General features: G+C 38.3%; 1 protein-coding gene across 1 annotated transcript in view; it reads right to left on the reverse strand.

Annotated features, from left to right (window-relative positions):
- Positions 1 to 1,387: 1,387 nt before the first annotated feature.
- The window catches only part of dars2 (aspartyl-tRNA synthetase 2, mitochondrial), a 39,847-nt gene continuing 21,668 nt past the window's right edge, over positions 1,388 to 19,566 (reverse strand). Inside the window, exons 8-17 of the mRNA XM_052011520.1 lie at positions 15,716 to 15,822; positions 14,312 to 14,381; positions 12,779 to 12,958; positions 11,620 to 11,727; positions 10,760 to 10,822; positions 8,334 to 8,486; positions 6,875 to 7,093; positions 6,072 to 6,182; positions 2,638 to 2,713; positions 1,388 to 2,071 (exon numbers count right to left, since the gene is read on the reverse strand). Coding sequence (XP_051867480.1) covers positions 1,881 to 2,071; positions 2,638 to 2,713; positions 6,072 to 6,182; positions 6,875 to 7,093; positions 8,334 to 8,486; positions 10,760 to 10,822; positions 11,620 to 11,727; positions 12,779 to 12,958; positions 14,312 to 14,381; positions 15,716 to 15,822 — 1,278 coding nt within the window. The 3' untranslated portion in view covers positions 1,388 to 1,880. The remainder of the gene's footprint in view (positions 2,072 to 2,637; positions 2,714 to 6,071; positions 6,183 to 6,874; positions 7,094 to 8,333; positions 8,487 to 10,759; positions 10,823 to 11,619; positions 11,728 to 12,778; positions 12,959 to 14,311; positions 14,382 to 15,715; positions 15,823 to 19,566) is intronic.

A 19,566-nucleotide genomic window follows, 5' to 3' on the forward strand; every position in this document is an offset into this window, starting at 1 on the left:
TTCACCAAATTGATTCCAAGGGTAACAGGTTTGCTGTACAAAGAGAGATTAAGCAAACTAGCTTTGTATTTTATCGGGCAACACAATGGTTAAGCAATTAGCATTCTCGCCTCACATCTCCAGTGGCTTGGGTTTGATCCTGACTTTAGGTGCTGTTTGTGAGAGGTTTGCATGTTCTCCATGTTTCCTGCCATATTACACCGGTAAGTTAATTGGTTCCTTTAAGTTGGTCCTAGTGTAGTTAAGCAGCAGGGGTGGAAGCAAAGAAGTTGAGGGGGTATTTTGAAGAATGGAAGGTGACCTAATTGAAATGTACAAAATTCTTATGGGGATTGATGAGCCAGGTATTCCCCTTGGTTGCAGTGTTTAGAATTAAGGGTCACAGTCTCATCATAGAGAGTCATTCAGAACAAAGGCAGGAAAATTTTTTTTTGTCTAAGATTCTCTTGAATCTTTGGAATTCACTACATCAGAGGCTACACTGGTTCCATCACTAAATATATTCAAGAGGGAGAGTGATAGATTTTTAGGTATTAAGGAAATAGTGCCACTTTCCTGCACTAAATCTCTTGAGTTAAAGATTGGTGGTCATTAATAAATGGTGGAGCAGGCAAGAAGAACTGAAAACCCCACACCTTCCTATTTCTTGTGTCAAGGTCAAGGCTTTTTTAGATTGTTTCCATTCATGGAGATTCAGGGTCCAGAGGGGACAAGAGGATGCGGAGTTAAGAGCTGGAATGTATTAACTGTAAGGGGATGGAAACAATGAAAACAAATTTGGATTAGCACCTATTGGAGAATAATTTGGAAAGAGCTGGGAAATGGGACTGACAGGATTCCATGTTGTTGGAGGAGTGCAAGAGATAGAGCTCTTTGAAATAAAGGTCTTTGTACACGAGTGATGATGACAGCTAAGTGATGATGACAGCTAAGTGAGATGATTCTGCGGGTTGAATCCGCCTTCATTTGCTAGGAAATTGCATGCCAGAATTCAACTGGAATCCACAATCTGCTGCTTCAAATAGCACAGCAGCTGGGATTGGGGGACAACTGGCGTAACCCTGATGAGGGTAAGTGTGGATAACATTGTGTGTGTTAAATTTGTGCTGCAGAGCTAGGTCTCCTTTTATCTTGGATCAAGATCAACTTCCCATTGTCAAGACCCCGTGGTAGCTGGCATGCAATAACCATCTCATCTTTAAAAGAATTCACACAAAGTCATCTTCAACTCCTGAGAAATGGACTGGAAGTTGAGCTCAATCTGCAGGGACAGCCTAAGACCACACTGACTCGGAGCCAGCGTGGATTTGATTGGTTGTATGGCTTCTTGTGCAGTAACAGTTCTAAGGTTTTGATGGGTACATCCTCAGAAAATCCCAAAACCAATGAACTTTTGCGAATTTATTATTACTTAGGGAAATGTGGCATTAACTTTTTGCTTTCTCTACTGTCCTTCGAAGATACGTAGATAAAGTCTTTGTTAGCATTCTGTGCCATGGAATATTTTATGGTCAACTGAACATTGCTTTTTTTAATGGTATTATTTGCATTGCAATACAGATCACAAAGTATCAATGCAGCATACAAGTACAGAATTGGAAAGCAGAGTAAAAAATCTTGGACCACCAAGTATGGGGCGATGTTTTATCCTGAAAGTAGTTTACCTTATTGCTTGAAGAAATGGTGGTTTTAGTGATTTAAGTTGCCACGATTTGATAAAAGTTTGCATTTTAAGTACTAGAAAGTATGTTCAATGCCACAGCAGGGAGCAGTTCAGACGTACCAACCCTCAGTGTTTCTGGTATGGTACAAACTATATGGTCCAAAATCCCACTTTAGCTGCTGTTGCTTTTGTCTCAGTTACCAATTGCTGCAGTAACTCAGGAGTTGGTGCTGTCCTTGTGGATTTCTGCTGGCCAGTTGACTTGAATATGATATGGGCTTAGCTCTTCAGGACTCACAAAGTCTGGTGCGTTACTCATCAGATCATGTCCTCTGAAAGATTTAGGAAAAGCAATCACATCCCTGATAGTTGATGCTCCAACTATAAGAGCAATCAGTCTGTCCAAGCCTGAAATGAAACAGATAGGACATTTGTCTAAATTCATGGTTATTTAACATTTAAAAACCAGGACTTTGTTGTCTTTAGCTTTAAATAAATGAAGCCTGCCTGACCAGCATTCCCTCTTAGGATTGAAAAAAATTTTAGCTAGTGCAGTAATTACATTACTGGATTAAATTTGAGAGGACACGTGTTCAAATCTCACATGCCAGAATTTGAATTCTACTTTTTAAAAATCTGAACTCAAAAGCTAGCCCCAGTAAAAGTGATTATAACAATGTTGGATTAATGGAAAATCACAATTGCTTCATTGAATTCCTTAGACCAGCTAACTCCCACATTATTGACAATAAAATGCTCGTGCTTGTCCTTAAATTATATCAAATTGTTCAGGGCAAAGTTGCTTTCCATCAATATTCATGTTCAGAGTGAGTTAAACAGATCCCAGAAACTCTACACCCTCAGCTGTAATTGTGAGCTGCATGATAAACTATAAATAAAAGTCTGTTTCAATCTAATCCTAGATTTTTCTCTTGCTGGATCATTGATTGACAAACATTCATTCTGGAACTCACCCAATGCAATCCCCCCATGGGGCGGTGCTCCAGAATCTAATGCCTTCAGTAGATGTAGTAATAATCCACTGTCTTCCTATGGGATACAAATAAGTAAAGGTCTATTCAACTGAAACAATTCCATGTGATTATGTTACACTTGCCCCACCATTGTTGCACTTACTCAAAAGATTGAATTCCAAAACAGTTCCAGACTTTGCTAGAATTTGTAGAAAGTTTGACATCCAGAAAGAAGCTACTTGCCAATAAGTGAAATACAGAAGGTCATTCATTTTTGCATCAATAAATGAATGTCAGTGCAGATATATGAGAAAAGATGCAAATGCTGCAATCTAGCACAAAATGAATACTGGAAGAACTCAGCAGGTCAAGCAGCATCTGTGGAGACAAAAGGTGTAGGTCGACGTTTTGGGTCAAGACCCTGCTTTTAGTAGTCCTAAAGTAGGGTCTTGACCCAATATATTGACTTTCCTGCCACAGATGCTGCTTGACCCGCTGGGTTCATGATGGACTAACTTGACTCAAGTAATTGTTTAATGGGTGTACCAAAGTTGAAGTTGTGCTTTTCAAATTTGCAAGGATGTTTGACACAGTGGCATATCATTTGCATTAACTAAATTAAAATCAATGTTCAAAGGGAAATGGACAACAAAATTAGTTAAGAAATGGAAGCAGTGCAATTCCCTAAGGCTTATTTAATAGCAGAGCAGGTATGAATAAGTTGCTGGCTGATACTGTACCTCAAGCACTTTTTTGCCTGATTTCTATATTCTCCCATTTCATATCCAAAAGCCTATCAGTCTTCGCCTCAAATCTAATCAATAACTGAGCATCTATAGCCATCAGAGAATTCCAAATGTTTACAAGCCTCTTTGTAAAGAAATATCTTTGTCCTAAATGGCTAACCACTTATTCTGAGACCATGCTTCCTAATTCTCAATGGCTACCTTTTGGCATCTATCCTGTTATTTTCTCCAAGAATCTTAAATGTTACAATGAGATCCCCCTTCATTCTCCTAAACTCCACTGAATCAATGCCAATCTTAATTTCTCAATCCTGAATCAATCTGGTTTGGCTATATTCTAATGGCTCCACAACAATATCCATCTTCCGGTACAATGACCAAAACTTCACATTCCCCCACATGAAGTCTCAGAAAAACTCAGTATCATCTCACAGCAATACTTCCTTACTTTTTGTTCTCAAAACCCCTTGAAATAAACACCAGCATACCATTTGCCTTCCTGTTGTGCCTGCATGATTATTTTTCTACATCTCATCAGCTAGAACAACAAGATCCTTTTGTACAAATTTATTAGTTGTTTCACTGCGTATCTGCTTTACTATTTTTAATCAAAGTACATTTTCCCACATCTACACCATCTCTCACTCTTGTTCACTCACCTTTCCAACAAACTTGCATGAAAGTCATCAATATGAACTCTAAAATATTGAAGGTCCAGTATTGATCCTTGTAGCACTCTGCTAGTGACAGTACACACCCAAACTACAATTGCCAATTTGATTTGCCAAGACTGTAAGGAGATTATGTATCTCCTTATGATTACTGTATAATCTTCACTACAAGATTTTGTTGTTTAATTCTCTTTCCAATTGTGTACTGATAACGTCAGAGTTGCTTCTCTCTTAAGATTGCATATGTTCTCCTGGGCCATAATCATTTCTCACTCCTATGTCATTATTTATTATCAGGGTTACCCGACGTCCTTTTTTTTTAAACTCTCCTTTCTGAATGTTAAATTTAGAAGAATATTTAATTCCCTAATCTTAATCACTATGGAACCATGTCTTTGTAAGAACTAAATGTTAAAATCTATTTTGCCATTTTTTATTAATGCTTCATGCCGTTAATCTTTGCCCATTTTTCATTGAATTGACTTTGTTACTCATGCATTATTAGTATTAAACTGTCCCTTCTTGCTTTGCTTATACTTATCCAAAATATTATTTTGCTGAGTTAACCTTTTTTAATTCTACAATTTTTCCCTCACTTCATACACCACTTTTTGATTAATTTCAAAACCACACCTACCATCTTAAAAGTTAAATTCATAAGCTGCGTCCATTTTTCTGCCCAATCTCCATCTTCTCTGATTGCTATTAGTGTCCAAAATTCCATTAACCCACAAGTAATTTTCTTATTATTCTCAGTCCTAAGTGACTGACCCCCTATCCTGACATTGTGCTCTTTAATTCTGGAATCTCCAACTACGGGGCACAGTCTTCCTGCATCCACTTTGCCAATCCTTCAGATTTATCGGGATTCTGATCGAAGCCATGTTTATGTGGAGATCATTCCTAGAGGGACTATGACAGTTATTTTCTCATCCTCCATCCCTTAATCTTGGCAGTTTACAACACTTGGGACTCCAGGCTGCAGTTCCAGAGAACTATATCCATTTATCACCACCATGTTTCTTTTACTCTTCCCACTTGAATGATCTTCCTTACCATGTTGGTATGGTCAGATTGCACATCTGCCCTACAAATCTGTACAGGCAGCTAGCACCCAGTGCTTTTTGGACAAGTTCAAAGACTGAAACTATTGCAATAACTATAACCTAAGTTATTTTATACATGCCTCTCAATTACACTCTTTTGTTCTTGTTCCTGCCGAAATCCTATTATCTCACAATATGGGGTGTCTGGTTCTAAGTGTCCAGGTAACTTCCTCCGCTTCATTTTCACTTAGACTCCAGCCCTGAGCTGAAGATGCATTTACAACACATCGTCAGCCCTGCCAACGCTATCAAATCACCTTTTTAATATATTCAATAATTAAGGTTTCTATTCAGTTCAGCTTTTAGTAGATGAATGAATTAGTTAATTAGTCTATGTTACTTATAACTATCTTCTAATCTGCTCTATTTTTGTTTTAAAAACAAGCACACCAACTTAATATTTTTTTTATTTACAGCGTGGTAACAGGCCCTTCTGGCCCAACGAGTCCGCGCCGCCCATTTTAAACCAAATTAACCTACCCGTATGTCTTTGCAATTGTGGGAGGAAACCGGAGCACCCAGAGGAAACCCACACAGACACGGGAGAACGTACAAACTCCTTACAGACAGTGACAGGAATCGAACCCCGATCGCTGGCACTGTAATAGCGTCATGCTAACCGCTATGTATTTAATTATACGACAATAATTAAATAATTACTGCCTAGAGTTTGCACATAACAGCACCTGCTTCTCAAAGACCAAATTCACAAGATAGCAGTGAGTGGAAGTTGCATTCCAAATAGACTCTGGTCATCTTTCTGACATTGCATTCTATTTATTTTGATAAATGCCGTGGTGATTGTACTTTTCATGTATCTTGTGCAAAGGTGTGAAGAGAAAACAAAATTTGTGAGGCATTTTCTTTTGAAGCTTCACTGAGACACAAGCAGCATAAATTGAGCAACATACCTTTAATATCGACTCCAGTACATAATGCTGCAACTCCATATTATGTATTCGAATGGAGCCTCCTCCTATTTCATTGCCATTCAGTACCAGGTCATAATGTTGACTCCTCACCTGCAGGAAACAGAATCCAGGCAGACTAAACAACAGCAAAATCCCTTGGATGCTGCAAGTCTAAAATAGAAATAGGAAAGGCTAGAATACTCAGCAAGTCAGAAACCAATCATGAAGGGAAAGCAGAGTTCAATCACCTTTGAAAGGGCCTGCAGAGTATCCCCAGTGTATTCTGGTTGTAGTACCAGATCTTCACAAGTTCAAATAAAACAAAACCAATCTAATATCAATCATCCACATGGTTACTTAGGAATTCCTGAACATATTTGTTCTGGTCCAAGTAAGACAATAAATTTGCAAGAGAATAAACCTAACAGATCCCAAACAGCCCACATTTTTATTGCTGTGGGTTTGCTACAGTTTTGATCTTGCTGCCTGAGAATCTCTTTGGTGAGCTAGTGTCGAAACTGTAGTTTCTTGTATTTGCACTATTGAGTCAGTCATTATAGGATGTAGGAGACTTATCCTCCAAATAATATTTCCTCATTGAGCTTTGGGGGTTTTCTCAATGGCACAGTAAAAAATCACCTAATGATCCCCAAATCAAAAGCCACAGATATTTCAATGAAATCTATCCCAAGGCACAAATATATAAAAATGTCTATTTAAAGATTAACAAAGTATGAGTTGTGTTTGAGGATTCCCATTTAACTAAGAATTTGTCTTTATAGTTTATATTTAGCTGTCATTACCTTACCAGGCTCTGTGTAAATGAGATGGACATCATCTGGGTGGGGAGCTGTGAAGGGATGATGGGCAGATTCATACTCTTCAGGTCTCTCTTCTTTTGGTAGAAACAATGGGAAGTCAACAACCCAGAGGAAATTGAATATACCTGGATCTCGGAGAGCAATACCTTTAGACTCCAGTATATTGGCACACTCCAGCCGCAACTTCCCTAATGCGGCACTCTGAGGGAAAAGATACAAGTATAAATGTCTCACTTTAGATCACATATTGTATATGACAGAATTATAAAGGAAAACCCAAGAGCTAGTCTGAATGTAAGCTGACCATACCAATGGCAAAGGTAGGAAGGAGATTCCACATGAGTAAATCCAGAGCTCAAAAGCTGTTCAAGCAATCAAACTATTGCCTGGATGGTTTTGGGGGGGGGGGGGGGGAGGTGGAAAGAGGCATGATCGTGATGTCGTCTGCTTCTTTCCTGAGGATTATCACCAGTGCTATTTATTCCTAAAGTTTCGTCAAAATCAGAAGTATGCCTATTCACTAATGTTTGTTTCCAGGTATGGTACAAGAGATCCAGGGTCAGTTCAAATATTATTCCATCTGGTTCTTTTATTTTAGTTAAAAATTGTAAGATCAATCTGCACTAGCTTTTTAGGTAGAATGTTCCAGTTACCTCCTCTCTTTTGCCAATGACTTGTGACCCATTGCCAGAAGGAATTTTTCTCCATCACCTATTAAGCCAAACCAACTACATCACAGAATTCCCTCATCTTTTGTAAACTTTCTTTCCAGAAGTGTGTCACCTAGAATTGCCATAAAACTCCACCTAAGGCCTAATCAGTGATTGATAAGGTTTTATCATAATACCTTTCCTTTAACTTTCTATATTTATAAATCTAAGTAACGCGTGATCTTAGAAATCTTCCCAATTTATGTACATGGACATCAATCACATTATTCATAGAACACCGACATTCTATACTAGTTCTTCCAAACTGCATCACTTAAAACTTGAATGCATGACTTCTGTCCAACAAACCTTTGTCCAATTCATCATTGTCATCCTGAAATCTCTACTGATCCTCATTACCATTACCTACACTGCATTGTTTTGAACAATGTTTGGAGTACTGGAGCCTAATCATTGGGGAACATTACTTAAAGCCACTTCCCAGTGTAAAATTTCTCTTCATTTCCTTTACCTCCTATTACAGAACAACTTTTTTTATTTGTACTGCCACTTTTGCCTTAATTCTTGAAGCATCCACCTTAGTGGGGATCTGGTATGACACCATTAAATACCTATTGACAGCCGCCATATAAATCCACAACACTTACCCATCTTTGGCAGCTCATCAATCTGGTTAATTGGACATAAATGACCTCCACCTGTCCTTGATTAATCTATGCATTTACAAATTAATGTTTGGTTTCAAATAACTTTTGATTAAAAAAACTTACTACTTTTGCCCAGTCACCTGCAGCAAGTATCAGCACATCATCTTCGTGGAGATTTGTTGTGTGACATAGCTGTGATTGCTCCACATTCGTAAGGATTTTAGCAAGTGGAGATTTCCACGTACCATCAGGTTGTAGCACAAAAAATGTCAGATCCTGTTGGGTGAGATCAATCACAAGTGACAGAGGAGGAATTATCTTCAGTTTCTACAGTTTCTCCTTCTCTCTTGTTCATTTTCTTATGTCTAGTAGCATTTCATGGCTGAGATGAATAGGTCAGCACAATCCAGGACTTTGCATTGCAAATGATTTTCTGGAAGGGCAGCAGAACAGGTGACTAAATAATCTAATGGAGAAAACTTGGTTTTGTACGGTAACATTGGAGCCATAGTTTGAAAATGCACTGTGTAGGGACAACAGCACCTATCAGAATTCCATGCTACTTTCTGCTGGATCTATGCTATGTAAAAACTCAAGGTAAATATTTTGGTTCATCCAGGAAATCTATTTTCTACTGTTCCTGCCTCCTATTTTGTATCAATAAAGTTTATCAGTTCTTTATGCATGTACCTAAATTACTTGTATAGATTAAGAACAGCATAGATCAATCTGCTTCTGTACTATTTCTACCCAAGTGCTGCATTCCCATTTAATACCACATGCGATATAGTTATTTCTTTGTGTTGTATATAATTGCTTGACAATGAAAATGTACAGAAAAATAGTCTGTGGAAGAAATACTTCAAGTTTGTCCTCAAAATTGAGGCAACAGCAATACTGAAAGGCATAAATGGGCTAATACTAAAGATCTCAAGTTCACATAAGAAATTATTTCTCATGGAAGGAAAGCACACCATCACAGCCATGGACTGGAGGCAACTTTTTAAAAGGGGACAGGAAAATCTGGGCCTGTTGAGACCTGAGAAGCAAGAATCAACAATCTGGCAAGTCATTGACTTCGTCATTTAGAGAAGATTTAGTCATTAACAGTTCCAGAAAACCTGAACTCAGTGAACATGTCAACGTTAGTGTTTTGGGGAGAGGAGTAGGGGAAGAGAGAAATAGGGCAGCTCTGTTTTAAGCCACCCTTAGGGTAGAGAGGAAAAAAAAATCACTTTCACATTTCTCTCCTCAGTGGCCTAGATCTTACTTTGGCTTGTTTTACATTTCCCAAAAGAGTAAAATACTTTCTCTGCATCCACTTCAGCAAGTATTTTATTTTAAACTACCTAGTTACATAATTCATAATTTTGTATCTTACAGAAATAGAGAGTTTAAGCAAACTGTCATCATAATACAAGTCCCTGTAATCTTGTGAAACTGAACTCTCTCCTTTTTAGGCAACTTTCCTTTCTAGAGATGCCATGTCCCAAAATGAAAATAATGCTGCAAATGAGTTTGAATTATAAATGAATTTCCTCACCTTTGCATTCTGACACCTTGAGAGGGAAAAAAGTTTATGGAATTTTGATCTCCAAGTAGTTTTTATATCTGTGCACTAACTTCGAGTGAGTTTGTAAACAGACATTCCAATTCCTTCGGTCCAAAATAATATCTAGTTTCTTACTTGTGTTTTGTCCTTTTCAGATCTGAGATGAACTTGTACATTCCCACATTGAGCTCCATCTGCTGTACTTCTGCTACAAGCTACTATGACATCAACATCAGCAGAGGATTTGAGTCTCACATCCATAGCTAGTCACTCTTTTACTAATCAATGCTGAATTACAGAGACAGTACTTTGTATCTCTTATTTAATCAACAAATGCTTTTAGTTATCTGCATGTTCCAATATTTAATGGCAGCTGGCTTTAATTCGAAGATTAATAAATAGGTTATTTATTAGGTTATGACTTTATGGTCTGATGTCTTTTTTTTAAATAGCTGGCAAGAATAAGTTAATTCTTACACTTTGTGATCCAGCTGGAAAAGCTGTTTGTAGTTGAAGTAAAAGCCAAATCATTAATGAAAGTATTTTTGAAAATTCCATACACAGGACTGATCTGTTCACATCTAAAGCATGATCTGCAATAATTTGGCCATTTCACTCGGAAAACTTGTTTCATTGGCTGTAGACTGGTCCATCGATATTATAACAAATTGAGTCTGAACTGGCACCTTTGAATTACCTGGTGATTTTTTTAAATTATCCAAAAGAAGAGGTTTTCTATAAAATTGGGATCTTGAATAACCACACTTAAAATTTTGAAAATACAGGCTATGTTCTGGAACATAGCAAGAATTACTGAGTAGTTATTGGATCCAATTGTTTAGATTATAAAAGCATATTTCCATACTTTACAACACAGTTGATTTTGAAAGTGGAAAAAGTTCCAGTTTACCGAGTATACATATGCAACCAGAACCTTTGATATATAAAAAAAATTCTATAAAACAATAGGTATCACTACATATTACATTACATTTACCTGATTAAATTGGGCCTTTGCCAATTTCTTAAGGTTTTCTAAATCTTTCTTTTTCAGAAGTTTCTGGAAGAATGAAATATTGATGTAATTAAATAGAAAAAATACAATTTTACTCTTATTTCTCTCCCACCCGAAGTACGAGATTCTACTTGGAACAGTGCCAGAACAGATGTGAGAATGACTGTCCATCAGCTTGGGCCTTTACTAGGCCCTTCTGAATGATTACATACTTCAGACTGTGAATTTAAAAGTCATCAACTTACATCTTACAATTCTACCTCGTGTTTGAGTGAAAAATCCTGCTGTGAAAAACCTAATTATTTTAAGATAAATTATCTACCTTTTACAAATCTGTAATTGTGGTTAGTACTTAATTAAGATTTTTGTACATTGTATATTAATGAATTAGACTTTGAAATTAAGTTCAATACACTGTATATGAAGTTATTACTTTGGACCTCATTATTACCATCCCTGCCTCTTAATTTTTGTTTTCCACCCTTTCTAATTTCATTACACCACTCTCAGATTAATGTATTTTTACACTTGTTCTGACATTTCACAACAAGCAATGACAATGACATTGTTTTATTGGTTAGTGGATATCTCAAATAGCAAATCTGAGATGAAAGACTCAGTGTTGTGTGAAGTCTCAAAATTAACAGTACCTAATCTTCACACCACAACAAGATAGGTATTATGCAAAATAAAGGCAGAAACTGGTTGGGCTGAAAATAATGGACAATTAGAGCAAAGCGAACAAGAATTTCAGTAGTAAATTAAGTACTGATTTTCCCTGTAAAATTATATATCAGAGAGAGCAGAGATACTCCCTGAGCAAATCTTAATGTTATACTTACTGCCCCTTCAGTGATCGAGATTGCCCGTACAACACCAGAGGTATAGGACAGTGCATCACGTAGAAAGGAAATCTCTGTATCTCTAAACACTTCACTGATGTCAATAATCTATTTTTTAAACAAAAATGTACTTCAGAGAAACAATTCAAGAGCACATGTTGCAAGTTTAACCCTAATTTGATCAGCAGGTAAATTAAACACCTGAAAATAAATATTTTTTATTAGTCTTGTTCAAATACTAGAGAATTTGAACAGGACAGATCAGAAATATTTAGAGTCTTTTAATTTATCCACTGATCAAATAGTGCTAGCATTATGCTGTACAATGAAAATGCTCCTAAAGCAATTGGTTATTAACTAATTCCTGTAATCAAGAACAGTGTTACTTAATTCACAGAGTTCCAGAAAGCTGAGCTGAGCTAAACTAAGTTTACAACCTTGCATCTTTTTCATTAAAGCTGCCCATTTCTACTTCCTTTCTGCCTCAACTGTCAAAATCCTCAGCTAAAGCTCTTTATTCAACTATTCTGATAACTTTTTTTTGGCTTCCTTTGCATGTTCTATCCTCAATTAACTTCAGCGTATTCAAAGTTGCCTAATCCCAAATTTACATCAATCAGTTTTTATTCCTGTTGAAACACCCAATTTATAAAATTCTCACTTGCATGTTCAAGTCCCTCAATGGCTTCATTGTTGTGTACTTTTGTAACCTCCTACAGCCTTATTAACGATGTCCCCTTCCACCCCTGACCCACCCAGCTAAAAGCTCTGCATTTCTTGCACATCCCTGCATCCCTGAATTTCAGTGTCCCATCTCATGCATCGAGCTATCCAGGCCCTAAATTCTGGAAATACACACCCTAAGCTTTAAATGCACCTCTAAGATTCTCCTTAAAAATTACCAGTGTCACATGCTTTAATTTCTTCTTATGCAGTTTAGTGTGAAATGTCGCACAATTTTAAAGGCTCAATACACAAGCAAGTTGCCATCACTGAATATGTCATAACATGCTATGAATGTGACTCTCAGGTTCTCTGCCTTGTTGTAGGGAAACTGATCCACTGGAACCTCTCTCACTAATTAAAAAATCAAGAATATATTTCAGGTAACTTAGTTCTAATGATGTCGAGAGAAACACCCCAGTCTGAGAAAACAAACCTTCATTCCAAATCGAATGTCGGGTTTATCAACGCCATAGCTGTCAATGGCCTCCTGATATGTCATTGATGGGAAGGGTACAGCAATGGGTCCTTTCTCCTCCGGCCAGGAGTACTCTATTAGTCCTTCAACCAGCTTCCGAATCCCCATCTGGTCTACAAAGGACATCTCAATGTCGACCTGAAAAGGACACCTGAGCATCAGAGATAGTATAAAATGTGAACAATATATTTTGCAGCAGTTATACTCAAGGCAGCACCCTTCAAAAGCCTTAATTTAAAAAAGTTAGGAACTTCTTTATGCCTTAAAGTAGCGAGAAAGCAGGTTAGAAATTTAAGGAAATAAGTGACAGGCTGTAAGAATTGCTGCTTTATTTTTAACTTATGTCATGGGCATAAGTTAACGCACGTAACTAAAATTGATACCTTATCTAGATTCAAAAAACTACAAATAGTTGACTGTATGATTATGTCTCAAACATTATATGTAAAAAAAAGCTAATAAAAGAAAGCAAGATAGAGATTGCAGGGCAAATTACGTAATGCAGCTGCATTATGTGGAAGTTGCTGGAGACCTGTGAGAGTCTTAGCAACTGCACCTGCAAGAAAGATATGCAACTTGCAGAACTTCAGCTCAAACTGGAGCTGGAGTCAGAGCTGCAGACACATCAAGAAGCGAGAAAGTAGTGGAGACCAGAAGAGACTGAATGACACAAGTAGAGGTGACTCAGTACTGAGTTGAGTAGAGTTACTTTGAAGATTCAGGTGCTAACTCATTAAGTACATTCAAAGCTGAGGTGAATTGAAGTGTTACGGAGGTTAGGGAAGAAAGTGAATATGAAGCCCGCTATTAACAAAATTGTGGCTAACTTACATCTTTGGCTTCAGTTCTGCTTTACAATTTCCATATTACTTCATTCCTATGTAGTTCAAAAATCAACCTCCCCCTTGAATGTACTTAATGACGCAGCATGTGAACCCTCAGAGAAGTCTTAAGCACTCAACACTTTATCCTAACACCATAACACCTACACCAGGTAGGGGAAAATAATCACACAATCTACCCTTTCAAGCCCCCCCAGACTCTGATATGATTCAGCGATGAGGAGCTTCTTCTCCAAGGATTCACCTCTATCTCCATAGTATGGGCTATTCCGTTCAAGTGTTCTTCTTAGAACAACTCCCTCATTCCAGAAACTAGTCCTTCACAGCATCTCCTCCAAAAAAAAAAGTTTATTCTTCCTTGAATAATGAGATCACAACTATCCTCAATATTCCAGGTGTGGTCTCACCAAAACCTGCCAGGATCTCAGAATAGCTTACTCCCATTCCTATTTCTCATGTGTATAGGTAACTAGTGACTATAGCACACACATTAATACACTTTGCTGCCAGTTGCTATAAAATAAGTCAACATGTATTTTAGTGGAATGATTTATCACCATCAGAAATTAAAATTTCATTAACATAACAAAGAAATTAAACTTATTGTTCATTTACCTTCCCTCTAAATTCTAAACTCACCATAGCTCACCTGGGTAAACTCAGGTTGTCGGTCTGGCTTTGAACCCTCATCTCTGTAACAACGTGCCACTTGGAAGTACCTGTAGAAATTATGTTGCAGGTGAACCAGTGGAATGTTTGCACCCAATATCCCTCTCGGAAATGAAACTGAGAGTTTACAAGTTTGTTTTTCAGGCATTAATAAATAATTGCATAGCATATTATAGCTTTAAACATCCATTTGCAATCTTATAATTCTTTTGAACTTTTTGGTGTAATGAAATGGAGAGTACTGATATAACCAGGGGAAAACTATACCTACTAATTTCTACATGTACTGCCTCTTACACAAGTTTGCTGCTCAGCAACTGAAATTCTGCCTAAGACCTTGCTGAATGAGTGAAGTACCCATTTGTACACAGACTGAAGCAATAACAAAATATCTCTTCCACACAGACATTACTGGGGAAAGCCTTTAGTTACTGAGTTTGATGGCAAAATAGCTGGAATTAATTGTGTAAACTGACACTGAAATAGCACAGGCTGATAATCACAATATACTGTGGATTTGCTTTGTGATGAATTAAGATGCCAAATTAACACTGGTATTAAAATACATTTGATTTCATATAGAAACAGCACACTCCCCCTCCTCCACATGATCATGAATAGACCATGGGTTGGATATACATGAACTGATGTGCAAATCTTACTCTACCGACTGTCTATGCTTCACCCTGACCCTAACTAATGAAAATAAACACATTTTCAGGCATATCATTAGCTGAAAGAGGTACATGCATTTGAAGCCGTTGCATTTGAAACCCAGGGCATGACTCTTTGAAAGTAATTGTGCCAGTTTTTAAACAGAAATTTTAATTGTTGCAAACTTACTTTCCAGAAAGTCAATACATTCTTTTACAGATTAACTGCCTTAACAATCCATTATTTTTGAACTGTTCAACAAATAGCTTAAGCTTGCAGCCGTCCCCAAATGGTAAAGTTAATATGATCGCATTGCTGGATAGAAAAGAACTACTTTGGCCTTATCTTTCAAATGACCTAGTCCATTTTGAAGAAAGCCTTAGATATAACTGAAAAGCATCCTAGATGGACTTTGTGGAGCTGAAGTGCCCCCATCATGCACATCAAAGATTCAATCAAAATTCAGTTACAAGATGACATAATTGTCTTTCTAATGGACAGTTTGAAATATTGTGCAATATGTCACACTGCAAAACAGCTCTGCCAAGTCAGATATACGTGTGGAGGACTTTAGATGGACAACTGGGCTAGGAGTTGGGAATCCACTGTTTAGGTCTATGTCAGGTGGTCCATCAGATTTTATTCTCATTTCATGGTACTTTTTGATTCAATATTCCTGAAACTGAAAAGTCATAATTCCCCACACATTATTGGTTAGAATAGACCCTACCTGTCCAGTCCTCCAACCATCAGTATCTGCTTGAACTGCTGTGGGCTTTGTGGGAGACTATAAAACTTTCCTGGCTCCCTCGAAGGTACCACAAATTCCTTTGCTCCCTGAAGAACAAGCAACAAGTTAAATCTAGTGCAAGGTTATTCTGCACCCTTAATAGAGGTGCAGACCCGAAATGAAGTGAGCACCTCATTGTTCATCACTGCTCATCAGGATGTTAGTTCAGAAAGGCAATCAGCTTTCCACCTCCAATTTAACTACCTGGCATTTTAAAGACGAGCAAACGGGTCAGGAAATCAATGGAAAGCAAGTTGCCAAAAAACTGAAACAATGGAACAATTTTCAGTATTCCACACATTCACACACCATGTTTAGATATACTGTAGGTTGTAACTAAAAACCTGAAGATTCTGGAAATATGAAATATAAAGCAGAAAATGCCAAAGCACTGAGCAGGTCAGGTACCATCTGTGGAAAAAAAATTAACCATTTTGTTTTTTACAGATGCTGCCTGACCCATTAAGTGTTTCCAGCATTTTCTATTTTAGATTATCAGTCTTTCAAGCTGTATTTAGCATGTAATCTCCATTTTCCATACTTCAACAGTTATCCTCTCTCCTGATTGTAAGGATAGGAAAAAAGAAATGAGATTCCTCCATCTGCTAATCACAGAATTGTAGCAGAAGTATACTCTTTCCTCTATTAGACACACAAGTATTCATTGTGACCAAATAGATCAGAGAATGAATTTTTAATTCAGTTATTTTCAGCGCTGTAGAATTTATCACACCATTCAAACTTAGTATTGGTGGACTCATTACTTGGTAACTGTACTATCTTGAACAGAAAACAAGCTCAAGAGGATCAGATCCATGAATTTGTTCTACAAAATATCAGCATTTATTATGTTACATGAAAATATAGATATGATAAAGTGAGAAAAGCTTACAGTATTTAAGAAATAAGTAGAGCAGGCAGCAATTTTGATCTTTCAGTAAAACTACCTGAAACTGGGAAGTCCATGAAATCAATACACCTACACTTGCCAAAATAGTACAAATTGGCACCAATATGAAGTGAACTTGTGCCACCAGAAGCATCATAGAATGGAAAACAGATTCTATTTATGCACAATTATTAATAAACTGTCATTGCATACAGCCAGCTAAAGCAATGCTTATCCAAATGGAACTGCTGCTGAGTCACAGCATGGAAAGCTACAGCATGGAAACAGGCCCTTCGGCCCAACTCATCTATGCCGACTGTGTGGCCCAGTGAGCTAGTCCCAAATGCCCGTGTTTGGCCCATAGCCCTCTAAACCCCTCCTATCCATGTACTTATCTAGAAGGCTTTTAAATGTTGCTAATGTGCCTGCCTCAACCACTACTTCTGGCAGCTCATTCCAAATACGCACCACCCTTTGCATGAAGAAGCTGCCGCTGATGTCCCTTTTAAATGTTTCGCTGCTGATCTTAAATCTTATACCCTCTTGTTCTTAGCACCTCCTCCCTGGGAAAAAAGACTATGTGCTTTCACCCTATCAGGTCACCCCTCAATCTCCTACGTTCCAGGGAATAAAGTCCTAGTCTATGCAACCTCTCCTTGTAATTCAGGGCCCGAAGTCCAGGCAACATCCTGCTAAATCTTTTCTGCACTCTTTCTAGTTTAGTAACATCTTTCCTATAACAGGGTGACCAAAACTGCACACAATACTCCAAGTGCGGACTCACCAACGTCCTGTAAAACTGCAACATACCTTGCCAACCCCTATACTCATTGCCCTGACTGATGAAGGCCAATGTGCCAAAAGCCTTCTTCACCACCCTATCTACCTGTAAAGCTGTTTTCAGTGAATTATGCACTTGCACTCCTTGGTCGCTCTGTTCCATAACACTCCCCAGGGCCCTACCATTGATTGCATAAATCCTACCCTGGTTTGATCTCCCAAAATGCAATACCTCACATTTATCTGGATTGAAAGCCATTTGCCAATCATCAGCCCACATACCGAGCTGATCACGATCCCCCAGTAATTTTTCATAACCTTCTACACTATATACAGCACCACCTATTTTAGTATCATTCACAAACTTACTAACCATGCCTTGTACATTCACATCCAAATCGTGTATATAAATTACAAACAACAAAGGTTTCAGTACCAACCCTCGTGGCATTACACTAGACGCAGGTCACCAGTCCAAGAAACAACATTCAACCATCACCCTCTGCTTCCTACCAGTGAACAAGTTATAAATCCAATCCTCTATTTCTCCCTGGATCCCATGCGTTCTAACCTTCCAGACTAGCCTGCCATGAAGGACTTTGTCAGAGGCCTTGCTAAAGTCAATATAGATAATATCCATGCAATGAGAGCGTTAAAAGCAGATCTTTTTACTCAAAATGGAGTTGTCAGCCCACTGTCTCCACAATGAGCAGGTATGTTATTCAGGAAGATAAGTAAAACAAAAGGTCTTGATTCACAGGGTCCTTGAGGCCTTGTAGCATGCAGATGTGAGACATTACGGAATGTGAAATGACAAGATAACTTGTTTTTTCTTGGAGATGAGCAAAACTTGTTCAGTTGACAATGTAAAATTCATTAAGAAATAATTAGAGAACCAAAGGACTACTGCAGATGCTGGAGTCTAGATGAAGGAACTCAGCAGGCCAGGCAGCATCCGTGGAGAAAAGCAGGCGGTCAACGTTTCGGGTCAGGACCCTTCTTTAGGACTGTAGCAGACTGAAATGAGCAGATTAGAAAATAAGTGCAGGCTTTCTTGATTATATGTGTGAGTAGTGAACAAGCTCATTGGACTTCTCCTCAGACCAGAATCACGACTGGTGCCAAGGACCTCTGAGATTCTCCAGACCAGTCGTTGTAACTTGGAGTACCTGATGACCAGAAGGGTGTGAGACTTGTTCTTTCATCAATTATTTTACACTGTGTTTTAGACTTACTATTTTGTACATAATATATCTTTCTTATCTCTTGTTATATTTTAGATAAATACCCTGTAGCAACCTTGAAGTGTTCTTTCTCCCTCATTGATCCGAATCCTGCAAACCTGCTTATTTCCCGTCACATTTTTAACTTGCTGACTCCATCAGACCCCCTTAGCAGCCATCTCAGCAATGTACCACTTCCACTTAACGATAGAACTCTGCTGTGCCCTTCCTACTCGATGAGTGGGGTTGTCTGAAAGAATCCAGGTCATAATGGGAAGGTTGGGTCCCCGTCTTTGCTTTATAGTGCTTCCTGTTTTGTCCCAGGTTTGACTTAACTGTTTTAACTTTAATCCGCTCTCCTTCCACTTCTTCCAGCTGTGCAATTATACTGGCAACTTCTGATACAGTCCTTCCTATTGTTGGCCCTAATACGGCAAACAGGATACCTCGTAAATGTGCCGGCCCAGTTCTCATCAGGCAGCTACACATGCCACTAGTGAAACTCTAAGCCTCAAGACCCGCAAAGTGCTGCCGATATCTTCCCCTTTGCGAAGCCATGTCCCATAACCTTGAAATGGCTTCACGCATGGTACACCAGGGCTATGGTTCAGACTCCTAGTCCATGGCCCAGACTCCCAGTCCATGGCCATGGGATAGTGACTTCTGAGGGCACGGGTAATCCAAACCCAAAGATTCTGTTCCCCATGGCTAGCGCACATTGCTGCTACCACAAACGGATCAGTACTTAAGGGACCTATGTGTCTTATTACATTCTCATTTAAAGTCAGCCAGCCAGCACCCTGATCCCACAGCCGGGTGAGCCAGGTTGTTCTTTCATCCTAGTCCCCAGTTCTTGTAATTCTGTTGTGCTATAATTCAGGGTAGTAGTTTCTGTGGTC

This window comes from Pristis pectinata, chromosome 3 (genome assembly GCF_009764475.1).
Source record: "Pristis pectinata isolate sPriPec2 chromosome 3, sPriPec2.1.pri, whole genome shotgun sequence".
Taxonomy (NCBI): Eukaryota; Metazoa; Chordata; class Chondrichthyes; order Rhinopristiformes; family Pristidae; genus Pristis; species Pristis pectinata.